General features: G+C 41.0%; 1 protein-coding gene across 3 annotated transcripts; it reads left to right on the top strand.

Moving 5' to 3' along the window:
• On the top strand, nt 1-27,880 carry LOC126108720 (uncharacterized). Of its 3 annotated transcripts, XM_049914051.1 has the most exons (4): nt 1-1,502; nt 10,035-10,186; nt 11,437-11,545; nt 27,009-27,880. In XM_049914051.1, exon 1 carries the CDS (start codon nt 57-59, stop codon nt 1,326-1,328), a length of 1,272 nt encoding a protein of 423 aa, XP_049770008.1. In that variant the 5' UTR covers nt 1-56; the 3' UTR covers nt 1,329-1,502; nt 10,035-10,186; nt 11,437-11,545; nt 27,009-27,880. The 3 variants fall into 3 exon arrangements, with proteins under 3 accessions (XP_049770008.1, XP_049770007.1, XP_049770006.1); XM_049914050.1 differs by lacking the exon at nt 10,035-10,186; XM_049914049.1 differs by lacking the exons at nt 10,035-10,186; nt 11,437-11,545.

Raw genomic sequence — 27,880 nt, 5'->3', positions numbered from 1 at the left:
TTGAGCATTTGTTTGCGTATGGCTGTTTTCATGTCGCTTTTTGTTGCTTTATTGCAATGGATGTTACAAGTGATGCTGGTTGTAGGGAGGCAAGCTGCTGTAAAAGAAAAAGAGCTTCGAATTCGTGTGATGAACAAAGGGACCAAGGAGTTTCGATAACTGTTGTGACTCTTAATTCGATTCTGGACGATAATTCGCGTTTATTTGAATTTCTGAAGAGTTCTGGTGTTCTTGCTGATAAGTACATATGCGCTAGATGCCTTAAGCCCATGTCCTGTGTCAAGGTTCCAACAAAAAGATCTAGTGATGGGCTCATGTGGCGCTGCCGAAAAGACAAAGTGTGGAGGTCAATTCGTAAAGGCACGTGGTTTGAGAATGCTAGGATTACCATTAGAGTTATTGTTCTGATGACATACTGTTTCTGTGTACGCAAGTCTGTTTTATCTACAAGTCTCTTGGCAGGAGTGAGCGAGACTTCTGTTCTCGACTGGTTTTTATCATGTAGGGAAATTTGTTCAATGTTGGTAAAGAAGAGAGCAAAAATTGGAGGCCCAGGAGTTGTAGTTGAGGTGGGCGAATCGCCATTTGGAAGTGTTAAGAATCATATGGGAAAGTATTTACCAGAACTTTGGGTTTGGGGAGCAGTCGTTTGTGGGAAAGAACGTGGCGAACTAGTTTTGAATGTGGTCGAGAGGAGAGATGCAAAGAATTTGCAATGTCTTATCGAAGAACACGTCGAGGATGGGACTGTTATATGTTCAGACAAATGGGAGAGTTACGAGGATGACGGGGAAGTGGACCTACAGACTTTTGCAGCCGATCACAATTACCAGTTTCGGAATAAAGTGGTTGGTACAATGGAGCAACATTGGGACGAAGTAAAAAGAGTTGTTGGGAGAGGGAAGAGGCGCCGCAGTGGTTTGCAAAACCATTTGGATGAATACGTTTGGAGGGAAAGTGTGTTTGGACACAAGTGTGTGTTTAATTCTTTCTTACAGGGTGTTGGAACACTTTATGTTCCATTTGTAGCGGACCCTACAGTGGTAGTAGAAGATGTTACACCAGTAGTAGAAGACATTACACCAGTAGTAGAAGATGCTACATTAGCAATAAAGGACCCTACGCCAGCTGCCTGGGGGACTTTACCAACAGCCGTAAATGAAGACCCTTTGCTGGCTGTGGCAGATCAATCCTCACCAGTTGCAGCTGCAGTGAGCATTACAGTGCAGCCAAAGGAAAGGCCTACGAGGCACAGAAAACGTGTTGTGCGTGAGGATTTTTGGTATCCCTCAACCTGTGATCTTCACATTGCATATCTAGAAGATTAGCACGAGTTTGTTGTTGAAGGGGTGACGTGGTTGCAGTGCTGTTTAAATTGAGTATATGGTCAAAGACTTACTACAATTGGTTGGTCTTAAACTGTATGGAGCATTTTGTGCGATGGCTCTTTCCTCGTCTGAACTGTCAGTCTACCAGCATAATGAAGACCGGGCAACTTTGTGGTAAGTATTCTGGTGTTAACCCTTCCATTTACAATATTGATTTAGCATTCCTTGGTGCACTGCAGAATGTAACAAATAAGCCATGTTATATTGTAAGTACAACAGGTAACTGTGATAGATAAGTCGATTTTTAGGAAAGAATGCCACCCATATAATTTATGGTATATATATTTATTAACACAGGGACTAAAAAAAGAAGTTTTTGGACATATCACACATGTATTATATTGTCAAGGGTTTTTTGTGATGCATATCTGTAGTTAGTTCCGTGTATCGTGTCTGTGCCTAGTGTAAATGTATAAAATGTTTCAAGTGAATCAATGACTGAGAGCTAATTATTATGGGACTACATGTCGGACATATTTATCTTTTCATATTCCAGAATCCCTCTGTGGTATTATACTTATTAAGGAGAAACAACTCTGCTTCACTGCTTTCTCTGCCAATTTACGTTCACTGGTGGCAAGAGTCGTTAATTCTTGTAGTATTGTATAAATGAAATACTTTAATATTACAGTGGATTTGTGACAAAAAATTTTGTCAGTGAATACTAAATCCCAATTGCTTAAGCAGATTCCTGGAAGATGTAGACTTGTGAATCTTACATTTAATTTCTTATTATCTTCTACTGTGCAATAATACTGTTTCCCTAAATGAGGATTTGATACAGAAATTATCCTGTAGGGCATCAGTGACTGAAAATTTACAAAAAAAAGAAGTGTTTTATTCCGTGCCAAGTGGTCCGACTGCCACACCTTAGCATCGGTCCAATTCCCTTCAAATTGAGTGAACATTTGGACCTCGTAGTGTTAAATGTGTTATTATGTTTTGTGTGTTGCATGTACTCATAGAGTAAACAAAATTTTGCTCTTTCTGTTGTATCGATCGTTGAGCTTTCAAACATTTGAGTCCATTCATATTCCTCATGTATGTGAATGACCTTATCCTCAACATTCAACAAGTAAAATTCGTACTTTTGTGGATGATTCTAGTGTTGTGCAATAAATACCATTTGAGAGAAAACAACGGAGCAGTTTGTAAATAATATTTTCCAAAGAATTACTAAGTAGTTCTCTAAAAATTGACTCTCCCTAAACCTTTAAAAAAAAAAAAGAAGACCCCACACACTACATTCAGTCTCCGTAAGGCCACCGTCGGCAAGTGATGACCGAAGGGATCGCTGTGCCAAAAATTGACATGTGTCGGTCACTGAATGCTGGCCCCTATTTTGACTGGACTAGAGTTGGGATTCTTCTTACGTGTTGGTCAGTAGGTCTGAAGATGGCATGATGGAGTGCTGAAACTGATTGCTCAGTAAAATGACAACTGAAGGTGTTTTGTTTTGGCATTTTACACTGCTTTCAGTTCTGTTCAGCAAATAGGCATACCGACAATTGACATAGCACGTGAGCAGGAGTCAGTGGATTGGGAAGAATTCTCCAAAGTTTTGCATGCACATATTGATGAAAACTTGAACAGGAAGGAGCATATTACTGAGCTTCTGAACCAGTTAAGTTCAGCTACTTTTACTCGACAAATTTTGTGTATTTCCACTTAATATGGTCGTACGGAATAATTTTCTGCGGCTAGTCATCACTTAGAAAGATAGTACCGAGTGTACAAAAGCAAGCACTAGAAATGATACGTGGCGTTCACGGTAGGCATTTCAACTGCGCTGTCACAATAAATATTTTTGCTAATGAACTTCATTGTAAATAATCCCTCACAGTTTGAGAAGGAATGTGATGTACATACCTACAGTACTACAGAAACAAATGACCTTTATTACCCCCTATTAAATCTGCCAGTAACTGAGAAATGAGTTCCGTATACAGCAACAAAAATTTTTGATCATTTGCCCAATCACTATACGTAAAATGTCTGACATGTAGTGAAGCAACTGTCAATCTACTATAAAATCATTTCTCTTAGACAGATCTTTCTAGTCCACTGCTGGATTCTGCTTAAAACCTGGTAGCTAGTAAAAATTATGTATACAGTGTAGTAGGATTAGAAATAATGTGTTTATTGATGTCAACACTGATCTTGTCTACATATCCTGTGAACTGACTCGTTCCAAATCATTTCAATAAAATAACACAGGTGTGCAAAAAAAATTTTTTTTTGTCAGCTGCATGAGATACTTTTGCTGAGTTATGTGCTTCAGAATGGGCTCATTTCAGAAGTGATGTCCATTTTTTTCTATCACATAAGGTTTTTTTTCCAAATTCAAACACAAAAAATGGTGAAAGCACTTGTTTATTCAAAATTATCAAACATAATATTTTTTTACAACCAATTAAGCATTATTTTGAGACATATAATAACATTATTATAATTATTCATGTTTTTTATGAAACCTTTTCTTCTTTTCCTCGGTACTTCGCCAAGTCCCTTCCCGATTTCCAACTTTAGTTTCCCACCTAAGCATCCAAGAGTAGTCAGCAATAATAGTGTCATCCCACCTTCCTTGGTACCGTCTCTATGTCTCGGACATGCTGGTGAAACCGCTCCCCCTGTTCTTCACTGTAAGATCCCAGGTCTTCAGGAAAACTGTCTCTGTGGGAGTGCAAAAAATGGACCTTCAAGCTCATCTTGCGGCCATGAGCTTTGTATGCTGCTAGCATCCATTGAACAATGGTTTTGTAGTCAGGATCCTTAGTATTTCCCAAAAACTTTTGCACTACATCCTTGAATGATACCTAAGCTTCTTTTTCCTTCTCATTCATTCTTTCCACAGAGAGGATGTCAGTTAAAAGTTTTCTTATGTCGGGGCCAGTGAAAAGTCCCTCTTTCAACTTTGCTTCTGACAGCTTCGAGAATTTTGTACTTAGATATTTAAAACAGTTCCCATCCTTTTGCAGCAATTTTACAAATTGTTTCATCAACCCCAGTTTGATACGGAGGGGTGGGGGGTGGGGGGGGCAACAAAACTTTTCCTGGTGGTACCAAAGTAGTTTTGATAACACTTTTCTCTCCAGGTTTTAAAGTTTCTCGGGGTGGCCAATCACTTTTAGTCCAGTGCTGTTCTCTGGCTCTACTATCCCACAAGCATAAGGAGCATGGGTATTTAGTAGAGCCTGCCTGCCGACCCAAAAGCATCGTGAGTATTTTGAAGTCCCCGCAAACCATCCATTGATGGTCCTGATATTTGATTTTTTTTTTTTTTTCAGGATAATGGCCAAATCGTTAAGTCTTCACCCATATGCACAGAATATCCCATTGGAAGTGATGCAAATTTATTTCCATTGTGCAGTAATACTACTTTAAGACTAGTTTTGCATGAATCAGTGAATAGGTGCCATTCAGATGAGTCACACTGCATATCAAAGCAATGCACGAGTCTTTCCACATAATTGCAAAAAACTAAATTTCCTTCTTTTGAGAAAAACTGGGTAAATTCTTTTTCTCAGAGTCTGTACCATGAAAATGAGGAACCTAACAGTTCGGTTGCATCTTTTGAAAGATCCAAATCTCTTACTAGATCATTGAGCTCACTTTGAGAAAATAGTTGAGGCCTTTCATCTTCATCTGACGAAAAATCTGAGCTTGATTCACCCTGAGGAGATGATGTAACTTCGTCCCCCAACTCACTCAGGTATTCATCCGAACTGGAAGGTGGCCGTGGGACATGTATTTCAGAGCTATGGGGCACTGGCCGTGTAGCTGAGTCAAGGTTAGGATAACTTTTGCTTCTTTTGTTTTTTGAATTGAGTCCCTTTACGACAACTGAACAGAAGTAACAATCAGTGGTACGGTTTTTCTTCTCATGCCATATCATAGAAATTCCAAATCGAAATGCATTTTTCTTACCCTTAAACCACAAACGTAGATCTTCTGCACACCTTCTATACACCTTATGTGGGGCCCACGGTTTATCTTGATCGCCAAGTTTTAATTTAAAGTAAGCAAAATAAACTTTCCTCACAAAATCACTTACGTTTCTCTGTTGACTTTTAATAGTGTATTCACCACAGATATAACTAAAACTGTTTGGAGAAATAATACAACCTCTTGTAGCCACGACTAGACAGAAACGACAGCACTGTTCACTCGAATAGCGATATGTCTACTGTGAGTTTCTCTTCATTTCATGCGAGATACAAATCGACATTTGACTTGTCGCAACACGATAAAACTGAACAATAAGATTGTTTGCATTTGCTTCTGGCACCCAGGAGTTCATGGTAAAACCTGCAAGAGGTAACAAAGAATAGTTAACATTGTATTTTTTAAATTTAAGTTTATTTTATCAACTATAATTGATATAATTTTTAATAATTATTAAATTAGGTTTATTACTAATGAATATAAATACTGCAATATACATAAAAACCTGGGGGATAGAATTTTTTGAATATTTTTTTCAGTCTTTGGGAGGTCAAAATCTACAAGAAAAAGTTAACAAATCCTGTGCAGTTTGTTAGTTGCAGACCTGTGTAATCATTCAAATGATCTGTGGAACATGTAACTGGCACACTAAAATGATGACATTTTAAAACTTTTTGGCTTAAGCTTTAGTGTGATATGTTGCGGCATCATGTCACGCATTGCGTGGCCCCTCCCGCTGGAGGTTGAAGCCTGGCTGTATGTGTGTGGTGGTCTTAGCATTAGTTGGTTTAAGTCGGGACCGATGACCTAAGCAGTTTGGTCCCTTAGGAATTTACACACATTTGAACATTTGATATGTTGCACTACTATGCTGCAACATATGCCCGATTTTAGTAAAATTTCAAAAAATTTAGTTTCGGAAAAAGTCAAAATGCTTTTTTTTTTTTTTTTTTTTTTTTTAATGAAAAAGATATATTTTCATATATGTGTTTGCAAACAGCGGCTTAAATTTCAGGATGGAGAAAGAATGGATTCTTGAGATATAAATTTAAGGCCATTATATTACATAAAAGAAACAGAGTTTTTAGTAACAGTCTGTGAATTGAGTACATTCCTTCAGGAACCAAACTGTGATATTTGAGCTACTTCATTTACATGTCTGGGTAGTTCTGTCAGTAACGGAATGACACTCAGTGATTGTTTTTGCCCATTAAGGATTGAAAAGGCCAAGAATCATGATGAGACAAAAAAAATTAATATTGTATTTTCTACATAAGCAAAGGAACACAAGTTACGTAATTTAATACTTGAAGTTTCATTCATATAATGATACTAATGTAAAAGAAACTTTCTGGTAACGGAATGGCACAATTCAGACATGCATGTTGCTCTCATTTATAATGCAACAATAATTCAGCTCATCCATTTTGTATAAAAATTCACAAAAATTATATTGTGAAGAGGGATAAATGGGAAACAAAATGGTGTGAGATAAATGTGTGAAACCAATATTTTACTAACAAAATTTAAAAAATCACTGGTAATGGAATGACACTTAATAGTAACGGAATGACACTTTCACTCGAAAATTACCAGTTTTATTCATTTATAGTAGGTGCAGCTAGTTTCTCTACAATTTGGCCTTTTCCTACCTAACATTTATCTTCCTTTGGGGGAAATGTAAATATCTGTCCATTTGCGTTATTCGTTCTAAGAAGTGAAATTTCGTAACCATCTTCCACATAAATCACCTGCCCTACAAAAAATGTTGATCTGTTTCTTACAGCATAGGAAACCAGAGCAAAATCCCCTTGATGCAAAGCTGTATGATTGATCAGTTCTTGTGAATTTTCTTTGGCTGAAGATCACTTTTTGAAATTGTGCGCAAACCTCTGGGGAGATAGCGAGTGATGCTAGTACTCAATAATACGTGGAGCAATAGGTGTAACAGCATGGATGGTTTTTGTCTGCTCTATTGGAACTATTCCCATCCACATTTGATCTAATTCCTCTGTATTATCTGCAATTTGCAAAGCAGAGATATAAAAAAATGTGTGTGCCACGACATCTTTCACGTGCAACTTTTGTAAAGTCCTCAGCACGAGGTAGAGTGTGTTTCCCAGTTTTGCAGGTATTCCAGACTGCACACTTTACAGTTCCACCAATCCCGTCCACGACACCTTTGCCATGTGATGTGACAAACAAGTTCCATGACATATTTATTCTATGGCATTCTCTGAAAAATGTCAAGTTGGCGAACAGGAAACGCTGCTTAAATTGACTGGCTGCACCATCAGTCATGAATGTGACAGATTCTACCTCTAGGTCCGTTGTGGTGTTACCTTTTTATTTATCTTCTTCTTCTCATTAACTATTGAAACATCATCACTTTGACATGTAATTTTAATTTTCACCAAAAGCACATTCAACACAGCGGGAAAATACACGTCTTTCGTCTCAAGACAAGAGAGAGAGAGTCCTCCATTAGTTCTTAAAAACAAAAAACTACGCAAAAGTAAAAAAAAAAAAAAAAAAGAACAAAATTATTTATAAAATCGGTCGCTGGCGCAGCGCTCTTCTGCGTGCGCGATCGTAAATTATAACTTTGCGGAAGTCAAAGTACCATTACACCGTGAATATAATGTGCTCTACAATTTTACTTAGGAAAGCATGCACTGAATATTTATTATGATCAAGTTCATCACTAACAACAGCACAAGGATATACATCATTTTGTGAGTCCCAAATATATGCTGTAAACAAAGTGATTTGTTGTTTTGGCCAATGGGCACTCTGGACTTCATTCTGCAGTTGAACAGTATAATATTCTGCAAAATCTACTTGCACCAAGATGTTCTTGTCTGCAGAATTCTTTTTGTTTTCAAAAAATTTTGATTGTTGTCTTTTAATAAATGTATGTTGTAAGGATTGGGGTAACATGTTTGAAAGAGCATCAAGACTCTGACCAACAGTACCAGGAACCTCTTTCAGAGTGATTCGCCGGTTCACTGTTTGTCATTGGGTCCATTTTCATCAGCTTCTGCATTAAGTTCTCATCCGAAGAATACTTATCTTTCAAAGATACACTTGCACGCTTTTCACATTTTGACAACATGCAAATGTTTTTCTCTTGATTGCAGACTATTGTGCTAATGAGGTCAGAAAATGTGGTTTTCAACTGTGGAACAACGTCGTGTATAACTTACAAAAGTGGCTTTACGTTCTCACGGTAGCAGCAGAGACACACGTAGTGCGGTGTATCCTGTAAGATGCACACAAACTTTGGTCTCGATGCACAGAACTTGGACAATTTTATTGGCATGTCAGGGAATTCCTCTTGATATATAGTGTGGGCTTCTTTCAATGTCATGGTCATGTATCTCTTCTGGACTTTGGTTTTTCCACCTTTCATTCCAGGAGTTTGCCACAAAATGTCATCTCGAACATAAAAAGTAGCAACGGGTTCTTCTGTGCCTGGATTTAGGCGTCGAATCTGATTTTTCACCTTTTGTTCACTTACTAAAACGGCATGAGCAGCAGCTAATTCCAAGACAAGTTTCTTGCACTTTCTTGGACATCTAGGTAAACTAGTTTCCACACGTTTAACTGCTTTCCTTAATGTAGCAGGAGATTTATATGGACCATTGGTGTAGGTGACGCAAGCATCACCACCAACGCCTTCGCTGCTGGCTCTGACTTTATTTCTGAATTTTCTTTGATTAAATGTCGCTTTTTCTCTTCGCTTCTTATGTTGATCAGGAGTTAAACTTTGCCTTTCCCGGTCCTTCCCACCCCTTAATATCATCATTTAACCCTTTCTCCTTGAGTCATTTCCAGTATTCTCTCATTTTCTCAGCTGATGTGAGAGGTCTGATAAGAACTGTAAAAATGAAATATCTTGTTTGGGAATTACTGTGGGTACACTGTAATTGTTAGAAATAAGCCAATATCTATTTTAAATAAAAAATTCTATTCAATATAGTGATCTTCTAACAACATAATACATAAAAGTGTCTCTATTATTTATGCATAATACATAGTGACCTTCAAAAATAATCAACATCCTGTTGCAGTACATAGGAAGCCAGTAACTTGTTTTTCTATAGGTAATATTAAGGTTTTCTTACAATTTGGCATTGCTGGCTCTGAGCACTATGGGACTTAACATCTGTGGTCATCAGTCCCCTAGAACTTAGAACTACTTAAACCGATCTAACCTAAGGACATCACACACATCCATGCCCGAGGCAGGATTCGAACCTGCGACCGTAGCGGTCGCGCGGTTCCAGACTGTAGCGCCTAGAACCGCTTGGCCACAACGGCCGGCTTTGGCATTGCTATTGCTTCCCATAAAAAGCATAGGTTATGGAAGAAGAAATATAGTTTATCAAAATAATTAACTGCATTCTACATGTAGTATGCAGCCATTTAGTCACTTAATTGTAATCTTCACTAATGAAGCTTATTAATTCACCTTTTAGCAGTTACTCTTCAGACTCACTGAATGTAAGTTTCGTCTCTTGGAAAAGTACATTCTTGGTTTGTGGGATTTCCCCATTTTTCCTCCAGTTTTTGCTAACAGTATAGCCAACATGTAGATGTTACCACTACAAAATATTGTTTATAATGATTTTTTTTTCTCCTCTCTGTAGTGAGTCTTTTATCCATCTCATAAATTTGTATTTGCATGCCTATTTTCAGGATTCTACAAAATTGCATTGACCCTGAAAAATAAATTTCACACATTTTTTCGGAAACAGAATGACAAGAGATAGCAATAAAAAATAAATCAGCCTGGGGACTTAACTAATTAAATAAAATCAATAGAAGCTGTTGAAATGGGCTGACCTAAGGTATTTGTATAGTTTTTCAGATATATTCTGTAAATAAATCACTTTACAATGCATCGTTGTAGTACTTTTCTTGAAAACTAATTTTTTAAAGGGTCTAGAAGCTGAAATTTTAGACAAGCTATAAGGGAATTTGTTCAGTTCCAGCACTTTGTAACATTTTTTGTCCGTACCGTCCATAAGGGGAAAATCGCTGCCCCTGTATGATCTCTGTAGAGTAATCTTCAGTTCTGTGGAAGAGTCTTCCCAATATCTTCCTGACTGTAATCACCCAAATTAAACAGTGCTAAAGCACTCCCAGTGATCACGTCCACGGTTGTCGTATAGGCTTATGTCTAATTTGTTTTTTGGGGAATTTAAACTGCAGCTTGAATGTAAATAAAATTGTTGGTGTAGTCACATCAAAAGTATACTCTTTGTAGATGTTATTGCCACATGTAAAATTTAGCCTAGAAATGCATCTGCTAGTGCAAGAAGAAATGTTACACTTGTCCCACGATATTACTATAATTATCCCAACACTGCACTAATGTAATTATGCTTAAATTCTATTTGTATCAGCAATCAGTGCTTAAAATTTTTGTTAATCCCTTATTTATTTTATTACTTACGAAGTGAAGTTCACATTATTACGTCTGAATTGTACGCTGCTGTTAATACGGGCCTCGGTTAAACTATATTCTCTGTTCATTCGGTGCTCGGATCTGTGGACATTTTATTACATTCAGTTTTAATATGGAGGTGATTTCTATCTGCTCGTTGCATTTAATGTTGTGATCTACGAGGAATGGTTCGTTTCTTTCTAAATGCCTATTTACGTCGACATCCGTAGCTCGGGGAAGTCCGGAGGTATATTTCGAAGACCACAATACTAGAAGTAAATATAATTTCCATTTGGAGTACGTCTCAAAACATTAACGGTGGGAAGTTTCACTGACATTTTATCTGTGTTTTATAATAACTGAAATACCACTGCCGTTATATTTATTCATCGTCTACACACAGAGGATTTCACGTAAAAACCTAAACGAACGGTTTTTCGGTGTGTAGAACAGACAGGTGGCAGGGTAGACTCAATCGTACACTTAGCTTATTTTTAGCTGTCGATCGACATCGAGACAGTTAAATTGGCAACTTTTTCGGTGCGTAGGAATACCTTCGTAGTGAGTGTATGTCGAAACATGTGACACCTGTTTGTAAATGGTTTTTGGAAAGTAGTGTCACACGGTCTGACATTAATTTTTGTGTTTCAGATGCGTGAACTCCACTTTCAACTGAAAGAGTTTGAAAGACAGAGTGCTAGATGTGGTTGCCGATGAGGAAATAATGCAGTGTCCTCACCAGAGTCTAGATTTGAAAGAGGTTTGTCATTTTTTAATTTGTGAATGTGATTGCAGCAGTGAATAGAGTGGTAGTGTGGGACTGCTCATTTGTGCCGCCTTTAAGTTTCCGTGTCGACTGCCGATCACTGTAAAACGTTTGCTACGGTACCTCGAGAGCGCGACATCGGGTGCTAGTTCTCACGCGTACACGTCCGGGCTCACGACAGGTTTTAGAGGACGCCACTGTCATCGCAGTGCTCTCTAACGTTTCGTTCTCCACTACGGCAGAGTGCGCAATCTGCTAATGCTGTACATTCGGATGTCATCAGGTGTAAACTCCAAGTGCCCGGGCAGTCGGACGTTACATTTGTACAGTACGACGTTACACGATCTGCTTGAGGAGAAAGCAGAGGGGAGAGGGCAGAATACTAGGAAAACCAACCAACTTCTGCACACACACACACACACACACACACACACACACACACACACACACACACACAACAGTTAGGAGGGTTGCTCAGATTGTACATTTGTCTACTCTCTGATTGATGGAACTGAAGTTTAGAATCAACTACGTAACAGTGGAAAGTAGGTAACTCTCGTATCACAAATGTGAAGTTAAAATATTCGTAGTATAAAGTTGATTGTGAGATATAGCCTTCTCAGAGTTAAAAGTAGTAAAAGATTGTCGAACTCCAGGTGTAGGTGAGTCATATGTACACCAGAAGGGGCTCAGATGGCACCTGCCCACAGATGTGATCCGCCACTTTCAAACTAATCACCAGTGCGGCAAGTCTACCGTACACGTCCGGTACGAGAGAACCGGTGAACCGAGCTGCTAACTGACGAGCTCGAGACTGTCCACTGGTACCGTCTCGTGTCTCGTGTGCTGAATTTGACCAAAAAGGTCAAAAAACATTGTGTGTTAAATAAGTGCACATAGGTGATGAAAATTCCTTTATATTAGTTATATTTACTGTTTGAAAGTTCATAATTTGTACTGATTGGTAAATGAGCAATATTCTTAATTTCTTTCTGAGTACCTAAAGCTTTGAAAAGAACTGAATTTTTTAACTCCTTTAACGGATTAAAAGCAACACAGGAAAAGATAGTGCCACTCACCGTAAAGAAGACCTGTTAGGTTACAGACAGGCACAATTAAGATACATACGTAAGTGTCTTACATAACTGTCTTTTAATTGTGCCCGTCTGCAACTTAACCGGTCTTCTTTACGGCAAGTGGCAATGTGTCTTATCCTACACTGTCGATATTCCCACCCGGAGTTTCCACCGTTTAACGAACTAAACTTTTTATTCGTGTGGCTGGCATAAAACAACTCCTGTGTCTAGGTCTCGTGTACAGTTTAGTATTTACTTGTATGTCTGAAGGAATGAACATCATTAATGATCGACAGCTGTAAAAAATAATTTGAAATTTATTTGCCGACTGTGAATTCTTCGAAATCAGCTGTATTAGGTAGAGACGTACTACCTGTCAGTGACGTACGGAAATACGTGCCGGACCGGGACTCGAATCTCGCATTTCCCGCTTACCCGCTGCGGCTATCTGAGTGCACTTTCCGTACCGAGCCGGACCTCAGTACGTCACATTCTTTACATCCGTATGCCGTGAGTCCACTGTATTTATCACCTAGTACTTACCAACCTTGCGTATTGTATTCCTGCACCAGGAAGGTTTTGGGGAGGAAGTGTGGACACTACTACTACTACTACTACTACTACTAATATAAAAAACTATTTCTACTGTGAATAAAAATGCCATCTATTACCAAATCTGCGTCTACCACTGTTACGATAGCTTCAGATTTTTTCCACAAGGCAGTCCGTCGCTCCTCGGCCAGCATGCACGCCCTGCCAGCTCCTCGGGTGCGGTGGTTGCGTCTGCCCGCTCCACTGCTCGTAGGCTGGCCCGTTCCCAGCCAGTACCGTCGTCACTGTCGACGCGTGTAGTCGCGGGCCGGCTCGCGGCACCCGGGTTCCGGTTCCTCGAGTGCCGAGACGCGACCCGTGGCTGCATTTATCTCCGGTGTCGTTACGACGGACACGCGTACGGTGTCGGCAGCCCTCCTTTCGGAATTGTCGACCTCGGCTGCCTCCACGGCGTCGTCTGTCGCGACCTCTCGTAGTGCAGTAGACGGGGTCGTTTCGTAACATAACTGCACTACCCGAGCCTTTCTCAAAATAGTGTCGGCAGTATCGTCTCAGATCTGCCATTCTGTTTCACAGCGCAGTATGTCTCGACATCGAGTCTTCCGTTCGGATCTGCCATTCTGTTTCACAGCGCAGTATGTCTCCACATCGAGTCTTCTGTTCTCAGATTTAGTTGCTAGTGATCGGTATAGGCTACTCGGGTAGTCCACGGATAGTATGTTTTGGTGCACCTTCTTCACCGTAGGCGCATTTGGGAATTTGTCGTCTACCGATCTGATGCCAGTAGGTGGCGTAGGGCCTGTGAACGGTTGAGTAGTGTGTCGGGCCCCTCGAGGGATTCCGGTGCTTCACTCCTCGTTTCTGTTTTACATTTGGCAGAAAACTGTAGATGCACCTCGCTGTTCGGGCATCGTCCCGTTGTTTCTGCCACAGGTGGAGAACACGATTTTGAATTTGCTGCCCACTTGTGGACCGTATTCCTATTAAATTCGGCACTTTGTGCTATTGTTCTTCCTTCGACTAGTACATTGCCACCTCTTTCTGTATCTAGAGGTCGAGGGGACGCGTCACGAGTATTTCTCGTGACGTCTCGACAAGTATTCCGTGTTGCACCCTGTTAACTATTTGTGCCGGTGTTAAGAGCAAAAGTCTGTGGGCCCGAGCACTCCGCACAGTATCCTACGATCGCCTACGAGACCTGGCACTGTGGAATCGACCTGAAGACGCAAAGTAGACCTAGTTTTGTTTATAGTAATATGCCCTTTACTCTGTATACCCGTTCGTGTAGAAAAGTTTCTAATGATGAGAAAATACGTGTGTGGATGAAAGGACTTGGTGTACTTGCTGAAAATGTAACTGTTACTGGTGATATTACTTTGTATTACAATTATTAATAAAGTGTTATCCTTGACTCTTGTAACCAGGGGCATCAGTCGAGAACTGGTAATTGGGGGCTCAAGGATGCAACTAGGCTGGGCGCCTAGCCTGCCGGTTACGCGACCCGCACGGCTCGGCGCTAGGCCGGCGCATGGCGTTACGATACGTTCTTATTGTTTGCATTGGCAGCTTGTAATTATAACTGATGAGAGTAATAATTTTGTTCGTGTTCCTCCCTCTGTTACTCATTTCTGCAATACGTACAACATAATTGTGTCGTTTGTCTGAGACGGTGCCTACATACCTGGTGACGGGCTTCATGTTTACGGACCTGTCACTCGATTTGACCGTCAGACCTCGTAAAAGGTGCCCTTTTAACAGTACGTACGTGGTCTTTTGAGATGCGACAGACAGTTGACTCCTCAGCACCACTGAATATAATTGTTAAAGGACTGTGTTACATCCGTCCACAGTGCCTCTGGAGATTCCCTCCACAACACGAGATACGTGGAAGAAAGCAAATGTGCTAATCTCTAAAACAGGTGAGAACGACAATCCCGTAGCTCCGAAGTCCTACAGACCCATTCGCCCTCTCGATACCTCGGGTGAGGTTTCGGAGAATGTCGCACGTGGTAAACGACAGGAGAGAAGACTTCTCCACGGAACGAATTCACAACAGTACGGTTTCAGAAGCATGAAGTCGACAGGAGACTTCATAAATTAGGCAATGAGACTCGTGAAAAACAATCTGCATAAATACGTAGTAGCCACAACAGTGAACACGACCACTTAAGGCGGTCGGCACTTCTCGACTGCCTGGGGCACTCGACTGCCTACGAGCAGCTCCGACACACCTGCTAGGAAAGCAAATGCAGTCACAGCTCACCCAGCACTATAAACTAGAAAATTTCAGAACAATCAGAAATACCCCTCAACTGGTTGAACATATCAGACACACTAAAATTCCCAGCACAGCAACACTGCTCTCTTATGATTTAGAAAGTATGTACAGTTCTATTCCTGTTAATGAAACCATAAAAATAAAACCTGAAAACACACAACCAACTATCTCATGAACACACAGGTGAAACAATAAAATTATTACAGTTAATAACACAACAAAATTATTTTGAATTCAACCGAGAATACTACGTACAATAAGGTGGTTTACCCAAGGGTTCATCTATTTGAGGAACATTAAGCCAACATTTTCATGACTCGTATAGAAAAAGTAATATCTGAAGACATAATAACAAAGAAAAGCTACATTGTCATATACTGGTATAGATACACGGATGGCATAGTATGCGTGGTAGATGAACCTGAAAACGGAATACAGCAACTACACAAAGACAAATACTGTACAAATAAAAATAAAGTTCACAACAGAACAACAACAACAAGCAAACTCGCTCAAGTTTCTAGACATAACCATAAGAAAAGACAATAATAAACACACATTTGACATACACAGAAAACCCACAACTAGTGACATTACCTTAAATGGAACCTCAAACCACCCGCAGAGCCATAAACGAGCAGCAATCAGATACATGCTGAATTGGATCCCCCTAAACGCTTCTAATTACCAGAAAGAGCTAGCCATTGTATAACAAATGGCATTAAAAATGGACACATAGAAACAATGGCTGACAAACTAAACAAAAAAATAGAGAGACAAATAATGGAGAAAACTAACCAAACCACACCTCCTCATACAACTTGCACTTCTACAAAAGAAATGGCATACAGTGTCCTACAACAACAAATCTGCGCATAAAAAGGTAACTTGTTTTAAAAAACAAGGCATGGATATTGCTAAACAAACAACTCAATACAAAAGCACATCCAAAAACTGAAATCAAAACCAGACAGACACCAACAATCTGGCATCTATCAGCTCCGTTGCAGATATACATTGGAATGGCTGGTAGGACATTCGACACAAGATATAAAGAAAACATCAGAGCAGTTGAATACAGTGCAAACCATTAAACATTTACAGATCATCTAAAACCAGAACACCATAGACAAAGCAATATTGAAAAAGTTATATCATAAAAATCAATAAAGACAAACATCTTTCTCCTTTCTAAGAACATTTGCTCAATGACCTAATAAATATTAGAAACCAGACACTCTATAAAATAGTTGATGAAATTAAATGAAAAAGAAAAGGACCTTTGCATCCATCACCCCCTCCCACTCTACCCCCTCAGAATTTCATTTCACTTCTTGCTCCCCACCTTCTCCTCTAGCTCACACTGCATCACACTACTATACACTTATGTCCACTCATCATGGTTTCTCCCTCCCCCTTGCCCCCACACACAATAAAAATCCTACATCACTAGTCCTTTCCTACTCTTATACAGTATATGAATACACAGCAGCTATAATTAAATAGAATCATACACACACAATAATCTAATAAAAAAAAAGGTTGTAGGTCAAAGACTAACTACTGGAAAGATAGGTTGGCAACACTACAAAACACATACTCAGAAGTACAAAAGCAAACATAACAGTGGTGTGCATAAAAGTTTGCTCTGCAAAACATAAGAAATGTATAGTGCTGCAGAACAACTAAAAATTAGACCAAAATTATCAATGTGTAATGCAGAAAACAATGATATATTCTTAGTGAACTGCTTTTCGATCATAAACCAAATCAAAATGTAAATAACTTAATTAGAGACCAATGTTGATGCTTTACCTCAATTAAGCGAAATGCACCTTTAAAATAAAAAAAAATTTAAAAAAACGCATTTTTGAAGTTGCAACAACAAGAAAAATACCCTCGAGAAATTTCGAAAGGCTGCCCACCATCTAGTACTCGACCTGGTATTAGGAAAATTACAGAATAATGAAGAGGTGCTAACGACCTCACGATACTTGCAAGTAAATAATAAATTAATTTTTGGTTTTTGCTCTGGTTGTCATTGTGAAGGCTCAAAGGACAACATACATTAGACCTAGACACAAAATTTGTTTTGTTGGTCAAACAAATAAAATTTTTAGTACATTAAAAAAGTGCAAAAAAGGCAGTTTTTTTTAAACAACTGGTATTCAGAGAGAGCTTCAGAGTACTGTCTGTACATTTAGCCATTGCCATGAGTTAAGAACTTGTGAACAGGAAGTATAATAACTGATATAAATGAATTTTCATCACCAATGTGTACTTGTTTGATATAAAATGTCACTACATTTGACAGTACCATGCCGCTATCTCGCAATTCGTCATTTCTCTGTTACCGGACACACGTTGCAGATTTGCGAGCGCTGGCGGTTAATTTGAAAGTAGTGGACCGTGCCTGTAGGTGGGTGCCTCGTGAACGACTCCTGGTGTGTGGGTGGCTCACATACACCAGCAGTTGTGTCACTTTGTAATAGTTTCCACTTTCTGAACTGCACGTCTCACAATCAGTTTTACATGTGAATATTTTAATCTTATATTTGCCATTTGAAAATTATCTACTGTGCACCATAACGCAGATTTATCGGTCCCCACAGAATGTACGTACATTTGTTCACGTTCCAAGTGCCACTCCTGGGCTGCTTGGCTGTACTGTGTAATGTATTCGACTGCATGTAGTTGTGTGTGCAGAAGACAGTTTACCATTTGTGTGTCATTAGGCTGAAATATATCAAGAGAGCATGATGAAAAGAAATGCCTCCAAATATTTCAAGTGAAAATTCTTAGAGCTTTTTTTTTAAACAGAAAAAAAACATTATTAGCGTTCTACATCTTTATTCTTCACGTCTACGTGTTTGCAGCACTGTGCTGCTAGAGGGCTGCAAAGTGTAGTGTGTAACGTGGCAGTATGTAACGTAACTGTGTCGGTCTGTGAGAAACTGCGTGCTGTGATTGAGGTTCAAATTTGGAGACTTTGTCCACATTCGGAGCACCTTCTCCTCCAGGGCGACTGCCAGACTGCACACTCGCATTGCAATACGTGCGAGAATCTGACACCGCAGATTCGCTGTCGTCGACCGTCCTCTGTACGGTCCCGACTTGACCCCTTCCGATTTCTGTCTCTCTCCCGAGCTGTAACACCTGTGAAGACTTCAGTTTGATAGTGATGAAACGGCACGAGCAGTGGTGAAGTTGTGGCCTCACATTCTGTAGTGGCAGTATCAACCTGGTCTCTCGTTGTGAGAAGTGAGGCTTCACCAGTGTGATTGTGTTGAGAAATAAATAAGTAGAGGCAAAGAATAAAGATGTACAGTAGTAATATGGTTTGTTTTACTTAAAAGGATTTAAGAGTTTTGACATAAACAATTTGGACGCATTAATGTTCACCGTGCCCTCGTATTTAAAAAAATGTTCAGAATGCTTTTATTCACCACACGTGTTTCAGCACCTATGAGGCAGATCTCGTATCACCGATACATTTCGTTTATGCCTTAAATTTACAGTGTATCACTCTTCGGGAGATTCGTGTCAGTATATCGTCCTCGTATGTTTGAGACATTTCGCGGACACTTTATTTAATCTTTGACCTGCTTCACTGCTGTGTGACTTCTGTTAAGCACCCTATTAAAAGAATGAAAAGGATCTTTTGAACACGTATTATAAGTTTACGCTAAATGTATGTGCACACTCGAAACTGGCCGAACAGTATAAACCGATCGAAGGCTTAGTGTGGAATGATTTTCTTTTTTTTCTTTTTTTCAAATAAAGTGACAGCTTTAGTGGTAAAGGACAGTGTCTTTTAATTTATTTACTTTGGATGTGGGCAAAAGTTTGAAACATGACATTTAGCAAATTGTTAAAAATAACACCTCAGACATTCTGTGAAAGCTTCAATTCTTGTTCTGCTAATAATGCTGTAGTACAATCAGAAAATGAACACAAAAGACAGTATAACAAATACCGTATTACTTTAGTCTGCTGCAACTACGTTTGCAATTGAAAATTTGTGTAACAGCTTGCCGTCACAGAAGTTTCATTTTATTTTTGTCTGCCGGGAGTGTGTCTCGTCTGTGCACGATTGGCTCTTTGCGTGCTCAGAGTTACAGTCCGAGAAAAGTACTCGAACTGTTTACAGATCTTGCGACTTTGAGGTACTGCCGGAACAATTTGGTGTTCGGTCCCAAACATTTTGAGTTCGAAGAACTGCCATTCGGGCACTGCTTTTTGCCTGTGTTGCCTTATTTTGCACATTCTGTCAGTCTACATTTTTTACACACCTATACACTCGTTTGCCTGCTGCACGTTTATATTTTCACCTTTCATCAGTCGAATTCAACGTTTCCTGTACGGCGCCGGATTTCTACCGAACTTCATTTTCTCGTCGCATTTCTGAAAGCTGCGGTGTTCGTTACTCGCCTTATTTCGGTAAATCACTCGGATCAGTTGTCGCCAGACATTCTCTTCGAGGCTTTCGATGACCTCTGTCCGTAAGGACCTGTCGGGGTTCCGTCTCCGTAACCTCCTATCTTCCTGCAGTTTCATCACTTCTAGTCAGCAATTCATAACATAGGAATTGTTCGGGCATCATATCTGCCCGTGGAAGTGTTGTACATTTTAAAATCTGGTTTTCATATCTCTGTCTTACCACCGTACAATCTGTCTGAAACTTTCTGTGGTCTTCCGATCTCTTCTGCGCGTAAAAGTTGCCGATATAATATTCGTATCGAGTGCCACTGTCCCTCCGAGTTCCATATCCCGGTCCGTATCCTCCTGCTGCTGCTGCTGCGTCCTGTCGCCCCCTACGGGCGCCCAGTGCCGCGCCTCTCCCGTCCGGTCCGGTACGAGCTGCTCCGTCGGAATCGCATCCGGTGCCCCCGCCCGTAGTGTTCGGCCACCAGTTCGGGGCAGGAGGGTAACTCGGAGACACCGCAGCGAGTGAAAGCTCGTGTCACAGTCCGACGCGATAAATCGAGTATCTCGCGGTAGAAATAAGGGGAAGGCAGCGAGTCCTTTCACGCCGCTCGCTTGTAACACGAGTGTAGCGATGCGGGACCTTTTCTTCTCTTCCTTTACCTACCACAGAGTTACAGTCCCACATCGTAGTTAAGTTCTCAATAACTCCTCATGTTTTATCATGCATTTGTTCAATCCCATCATTTTCGTCTCAGAACTCTCGTCGTCATCGGTTGTCGTATTCGGTACGAAAAACATTTTAGTGCAGTTCGCCACCGTACTTCGCTCTGTGCGAACCTCTCCGTCTCCGAATAACTGCTGCGGCCTACATCCTTCTGAACCTAACTGCGATCTGGGTTCTTTAGGAGTCATAGGTATCCTTTTGTTTCCTACATCTCTGCTACATTCAGAATTTCGTTGTGTATTCCATTCAATTTTGTCAGAAGCTTTCTGTAAATCTATACAGGACATAAGCAAACAATGGAAATTCTAGTTTGGAACATCACAAATATAAGGAAAAGATAGATTGCTACTCGCCGTAAAGATGACACGTCGACTTGCTGACTGCCACAACAAAAAGACAGTTACATATTTACACACACACACACACACACACACACACACACACACACATTCATTGACATGAGCAAGCACACCTCAAGCACACATGGCCGCCACCTCCAGCAGCTCAGACTGGAATGCAGCTGTCACATGGAATGAGACAACAGTGATCTGAAGGGGACGGGGATGGGAAACAGGAAGGGATAGCAGCCAAACCCTTCTTCAGAAAATGCCAGCATTCTGTTCAGAGCTGCCAGGTATGGTGGTAATTAGTTTCTGAGATGTGCTTGCTTGCCTGCTTGTGTGTGTGTGTAGAAGGGGGGGGGGGGGGGGGGGCGCTCACACTTCCATTTCTGAAGACGGCTATGCCTGAGAGCTGAATGTGTGAGTGTCTTTTTCTTTTTGTTGTGCCTGTCTGCAGGCAGGCAGGAAGCTTTGACAGTGTTTCATGATTATTACAGGCTTCTGTTCAGCTGCTCCGCCAGGTCCTTTGCTCTCTCTGACAGAATCGCAATGTCATTGGCAAATCTCAAAATTTTTATTTCTTCTCCCTGGACTTTAATTCCTACTGCAAATTTTTCGTTTGTTTCCCTTACTGTTTGTCCTATGTACAGATTGGATAACACTGGGGATAGGCTACAACACTGTCTCACTCCCTTCTCACTCTCCTCGACTCTTTAACAACTGCCGTCCGGTTTCTGTACGAGTTGTCGGTGGCCTTTTGTTCCCTGTATTTTACCACCCCTGGCTTCAGGATTTCAAAGAGAGTTTTCCAGTCGACATTGTCAAAAGCTTTCTCCAAATCTACAAAAGCTATAAACATTTGTTTCCCTTTTTTTTAACCACCTGCTAAGATAAGTCGTAAGATGGGTATCGCTTTGTGTGTTCCTACATTTCTCCAGAATCCAAACTGATCTTCCTGGAGGTCAGCTTCTACCACTTTTTCCATTCCTCTATAAAGAATTGTGTTAGTTTCTTTGCAACCGTGGCTTATTAAACTGATAGTTTGGTAAATTTCACACCTTTCAGAAACTGCCATCTTCAGAATTGTAAATAATATATTCCTCTCAAAGTCTGAGAGTATTTTGCCTGTCCCATTCATCTCGCACACCAGACCGGAGGGCTTCCTCGAGGCTGTCCACGGTTCTTACGGAATGTCGCGAGCTCCGGAGGCCTCGTTTCGATTTAGGTCTTTCGGCGCCCGATCGTATTCTTCTCACATTGTCGTATCTCCCACCTTCCCTTTCCATACTGTCGTCTTCCGATTCATTTCTCTCGTATACTCCTCCCTGGGAACCGTGAATCTTGTCGAGAAGGGGCAGCTCGCTGGCCTCGAGGTGTGTACGGGCAGCGGCATCTCAACTGTGACCGTGGCGGACGGGCACATGCGCGGAGGTCTGACAAATGTGTGGTTCCCGAAGAGGCTGCAGCTGTATTTTCAGTAGTTACAGGGGCGACAGCCTGTACAATTGACTGATACAGCCTCGTGTCATTGCCCGACACGGCCTTTCACGCTGCTACTGCAAACGGTTGAAAGTGACCGGAATCTACAGCCAATATTTTTCCTGAAGGCGTGCAGCTCTGCTGTATTGTTTAACGGCGATCGCATCTCTCGGGTAAAATATTCTCCCATTCTGTTCGTCGAGTGGGGGCTACGCGGGAGGATATAATCCTCGTGAGAAACAAAGCTGAGATTGCGTGAATCGGAGGTTGGAATGTTAGATACCTTAATCGGTACGGAGGTAAGAGAATTTTATAGGGGAAATGGCCAGGTTGAAACTAGGGACAGTGGGAATTAGTGAAGTGCGGTATCAGGAAGAATGGGACTTCTTGCCGCATTAGTACAGGGTTATTGAGAGAAAATAAATTCAGTGTAATGTAGGAGTAGGCTTTGTAATGGCTATAACAGAAATGCGAGTAAGCTAGTGCGGACAGCATAGTTAAAGCATTGTAGTAGCCGAGATAGATACGAAGCCAGAGGCCACCAAAGTACTACAAGTTTATGTGCCAAGTCGCTCCACAGGTGATGAAGAGATTGAAAGAATGTATGATAAGATAAAAGGAGAATATGGACTGAGGGAAAGGAATGAAAGAGGAAGCCACCTGGTAGAATTTTGCACAGAGCATAATCTAATCACAGTGAACACTTGGTTTCAGAACCATGAAACCGTGTTGTATAAAAGGAAGAGGTCTAGAAATACTGGAAATTATTAAATATATTATTTAATGATAGGACAGAGATTTCAAAACTAGGTTATAAACCGTAAAGCATTGACCAGTGGCAGATACAGACTAAGACCACAATTTGTCAGTTACGAACAGCAGGCTAAAACAGAAGAAGTTATAAAAAGGTGGAAATTACAGAGATGGGACCTGGATAAGTTAAATGAACTGGAGGTTGTTTCGAGTTTCAGAGGGAGCATTGGGCAAAGGTTCATTAGAATGGGGGGGGGGGGGGGGGGGGGGGGGGGGGAAGACAGTAGAAGACGAATGGGTATCGTCGAGAGATTAAATAGTGAAAGCAGCAGATGATCAAATAGGTAAAAAGATGCGGCCTTGTAGAAATCGTTATTGGATAACACGGAATAGATTGAATCTAATTGATGAAAGGAGAAGATATAAAATGCACTGAATGAAGCAGACGAAAGGCCACTACAGATGGACTGAAATATGAAATGGTCGGAAAGTACAAATTGTCTAAGCAAGAATGGCTCCAGGGTAAATGTAAAGAAATAGGAGCATACACAACTGAGGGAAAGACAGGTGTCGTTATAGGAAAAGTAGAGAGATGTTTGGAGAAAAGAGAATTGGTTATACAAATATGGAGATCTCGGGTGGCAAAGCAGTACTAAGGAAAGAGTGGAGAGCTGAAAGGGGGGAGTGGTATGTAGAAGGGAACATACGAGGGAGACAAACTCGAAGACAATACAGACGAGTCCGGAAAAGTTAATACCTTTGGAAAAAAATGACATATCATTGCAATTTTGCGTGGTAGCGTAGTCCAGTGTTTTCTCGACAGATCTCGGTGCACGCTTTGCACCAGATGACAGTTTGGCAGTGAATGAAGTAAGATTGTTGTTTGAGAAACACGAGGCTGTACGAAAGTGGTACAGGAAGTACGAAAACGTGACAGATGTACAACGGCAATGTGTACGGAACTCGGGGAACCGACACGTACGACAATTTATCGTATTGGGGAGAAATTTGAAGCCGACAGTACTGTTTGGCATGTGCCACTGGTCATGATTTACAGTTTAAAGCCTGGTTTTGAAATCTCTGTCTTATCATTAAATAATCTATTTAATACTTTCCAGTATTTCCGGATCTCTTCCTTTTATACAACCTCATTTCACGATTCTGAAACCGTGTGTGCACTGTGATTAGATTACGCTCTTTGAAAAATAACAAAAAGTCTGGCTGATGAATAACATCAGCTTCCAGTGCTACTGTGCTGCAACATTTTACTAGGTCACCCCAAAAATCTGAGAATTGGGGTGCACACGAAAGCGACCGAGCGTACGACGAATTCTCGAGGCTGCAAAGTGGAAAGTGTACATTCCGAGATCACTGCACTCTGTGAACGAGGACGACCCGCATCGGAGGATGGAGTGTTGCGAGTGGTTCGGAGCTGTGTTTCGCGAGGACGAACGGTTTGCAGGGACGGTTATCCAGTCTGACGAGGTGCAGTTCGAACTGAATGCTACTGTAGACTGCCACAACTGTGTGTACGTGACTTGAAGATCCTCGTGTTCGTGTGGACAAACATGTCAACCTACTGTGTGTTAATGTCTGGTGTGGTCTGTAATATGCGTTTCGATTGCCAGGTGTATCTCTTCCTACGCTGCAAATGTCAATTTTTACCTACTGTCCGAGAGGTGTTTGGAAATGAAAGATTTTACCTACGACGAGATGGTTCTCCGCCTCACTACCACAGACCTGTTTGAGCCTACTCGGACGAAAATCTACCGGGGCGCCGGATAGGTTGAAGAGGAGATGTCAGGTACCCACCGTGGTCCGCAGACCTTACACCTCTACTTCTATACGGGGACCTGGAAAAATGAAGTTTATCGACAGAAGCCAGTCACACTGAACGAGCTACGAGAAACCCTCGAGACGTCCTGTGTGGCTGTCACACTGCCAGTACTGACAGCCACAGTTTGGTCGACAGTTCAGCGGCACCGACGTCATTTGGCCGCTAATAGGAGTCACTTTGAGCACACGAACTAACATTCCCCACGTGCGAGGATTGTAACGGTATATTGTTTTTTTCCATTAATATTGACTATAGAAGAGTGTATACATTTTTCTGGACTCCTCTGTATTATAGAAAGAGAGGAGGAGGTAGAGGAAGAAGAGATGGGAGCTACAGTATTCAGAGAAGAATTTGATAGGGCATTGAAAGACCCGAATTGAAACGAGGCACCTGTAGTAGAGGTTATCGAGATCCTAGGTAGAGCCAGACGTGACAAAATCATTCCATACGGTGCGCAAGATGTATGAGGCAGGTGAAGCTTCCTCGAGCTTTGGGAAGAATAAAGTAATTTCAAATCTACAGGCGCTGACAGGTGTGAAAATGACCAAACTGTCACTTCAATAAATCGTGGTTGCGAAATATTAACACTAATTCTTTACGGAAGAATCGAGAAACTGGTAGAAGCTGGCCTTTGGAAAAACAGTTTGAGTTCCAGTGAAATGTTCAAATACCTAAAGCAATAAAGACCTTAAAATTTATAAGGTAAGACAGGGTGAAGAAAGGCAAACCATTGTTTAAAGCATCCATACATTTAGGGAAAGCTTTTGACAGTGTTGATGATTATGCCTTATGAAATTGCGAATGCAGCAGAGATAGTGAGGAAGTGAAAGGCTATCTACAACTTGAACAGATTACGGACTGCAGTTCCAAGTGTCATAGGACATGAGAGAAGAGAGTGAGACGTGATTGTAGCGTATCCCTCGTGTCATCTATACTACTATATAAAGACAAGACGTTGTTTAATATAGTTACCAAAAATCTCAAAAAGTTCTTGACTGATTTACTTCATATTTCTACACAGTACTCTGATAAAAATTCAGACTGTCACAGGCTATCCATGTGCGCAAGCGCAGGAACAGCAAATCTAAAGGCTTTTTCCTCATTTTTGGACCATTTTTGTCAGATCTTCAACACACACATAACATGCTTTATGCGATGCCCGAGATTTATCTCGATCACCAAGTTTAGATCCGAAGTATGACAAATAAACCTTTTTCACAAGTCTGTAATGTTTCTTTGGTGTTTTTTAATCAGAAATTCACCACAAATATAACAAAACATACTTTCAACAGAGTTTTTACAACCACGATTAGACATCATACTGAGCGCATGTATGGAAAACGGGAAAATGAGGTTAGGTTGACAGTAAACAAAACACTATCTGTTAACACAAAAATGGAATCGACCTTTCTTTTTTTTGCCAGCAAATGCTTTTCAGCAGTGCTACCGATGTCAGTCTACATTCGTTACACCCCCTTTTTAAATTATTTTTAAGTATATAAAAGCTGTCGAATTCTTTAAAAAATCGCTTAGTTTAATAAATTTAACTGTAAAATGTTGAAGAAATGGTGGATTGACACAGTTTTTTTAAGTATCATGTTTGGAATTACCACCCTAAAAAACATAATAATTAAGGTATTTTCAGCAAAAAAGGTTTTTCCATCGTTGGCCTGTGTTATTCATTCTGACAGACATAGGCTACAAATTTTTTAAAATTTGTGGTTTATGAATATACAGAGTGAGTCAAAAGTCACAGTTCACGTTGTTATGTCAAAAATCCAGGAGGAATGGGGAAACCTGAGTATTCCATTAAGGTACGGGTGAGGTGGTCTATCTGTTACAGTAGGTACCGACCGTGGAGCCCTCTCGAAATCGGTGATCTCGAATCTGTCAATTTTTTAAAATGGAAACAGGTTCGTGTGAATATATGTATTCGGAGTAGCAGTTATGGTTCAAAATTTACAATACTTTTTGTTTTTTTTGTTTCAGGTAACTGAAAATGGCTTTCACCCAGGAGGAGAGAACTGAAGCCATTTTGATGTCTGGAGCGTGGAATTTCTGTGTCGTAATGGCAGATTTTAACAACTGGCACTCAGAAAGACCTCCAGTTTCACACAACACTTTCAGGTGCGCAATTTTCAAATTCCGAGAAACTGGGAGTGTAGCTGACGAGGCGCGGTGTGGCCACCTGACGAGACAACTTCGGCAGTGGTTCCGGTGGTCTTCGCGAAGAGCCCGCAGAGCAGCGCGCGATATTTGTCGGCAGAAAGTGGAACGATTCAGTCGTCGATTGTACAAATCCTTCGTGCTTATTAATGGCATCCATTCAAGATTCAGCTGCCGGAGGGTGATCCAGTCAGACGTATGCCATTCAACAAGATCCCTCTTCTGCATGAGGTGTCTCGTTCTGTGACGAGGAAATACTTTTTGTCAGCCGGGAAGTCGACCGTCGCAACCGTGGATACCGGAGTGACCGGAACCCACACCGGATGGAGCCATTCGAGGCAGTCGGCGATGTTAAGGTTACGGTGTGATGTGTGATGGGGGCTACCTGCGTAACTGGACCCATTTCCATTGACCGGAACCTAAATGCTAAATGCTACCTGGCAGTGCTGCGAGACGTGGTGTTTCCCTCAGTTCTGAATGAAGGTGGCAGGGTTCTCTCTTACTTTCGACAGGACGGTGCTCCGCCACACACACGGAACAGGTGTTCGTCAGTACCTATATTATCAATTTCCCGGGCACTCGACTGGCCGATGTGGTTCTGTGGAGTGGCCACCCAGATCGACTGATCTCAGACCACTCGACCTTTATCTGCAGGGTCATTTAAAGCAGGTTGTGTAGTCGGAGGGGGGGGGGGG

Source organism: Schistocerca cancellata, chromosome 11, assembly GCF_023864275.1.
Source record: "Schistocerca cancellata isolate TAMUIC-IGC-003103 chromosome 11, iqSchCanc2.1, whole genome shotgun sequence".
In the NCBI taxonomy this organism is placed as follows: Eukaryota; Metazoa; Arthropoda; class Insecta; order Orthoptera; family Acrididae; genus Schistocerca; species Schistocerca cancellata.
This window is presented reverse-complemented; position numbering and strand designations above follow the sequence as displayed.

Bases quoted from the DNA above. Each gene is read 5' to 3' on its own strand.
- LOC126108720 (XM_049914049.1), top strand. From the start codon at position 57: ATGGATGTTACAAGTGATGCTGGTTGTAGGGAGGCAAGCTGCTGTAAA.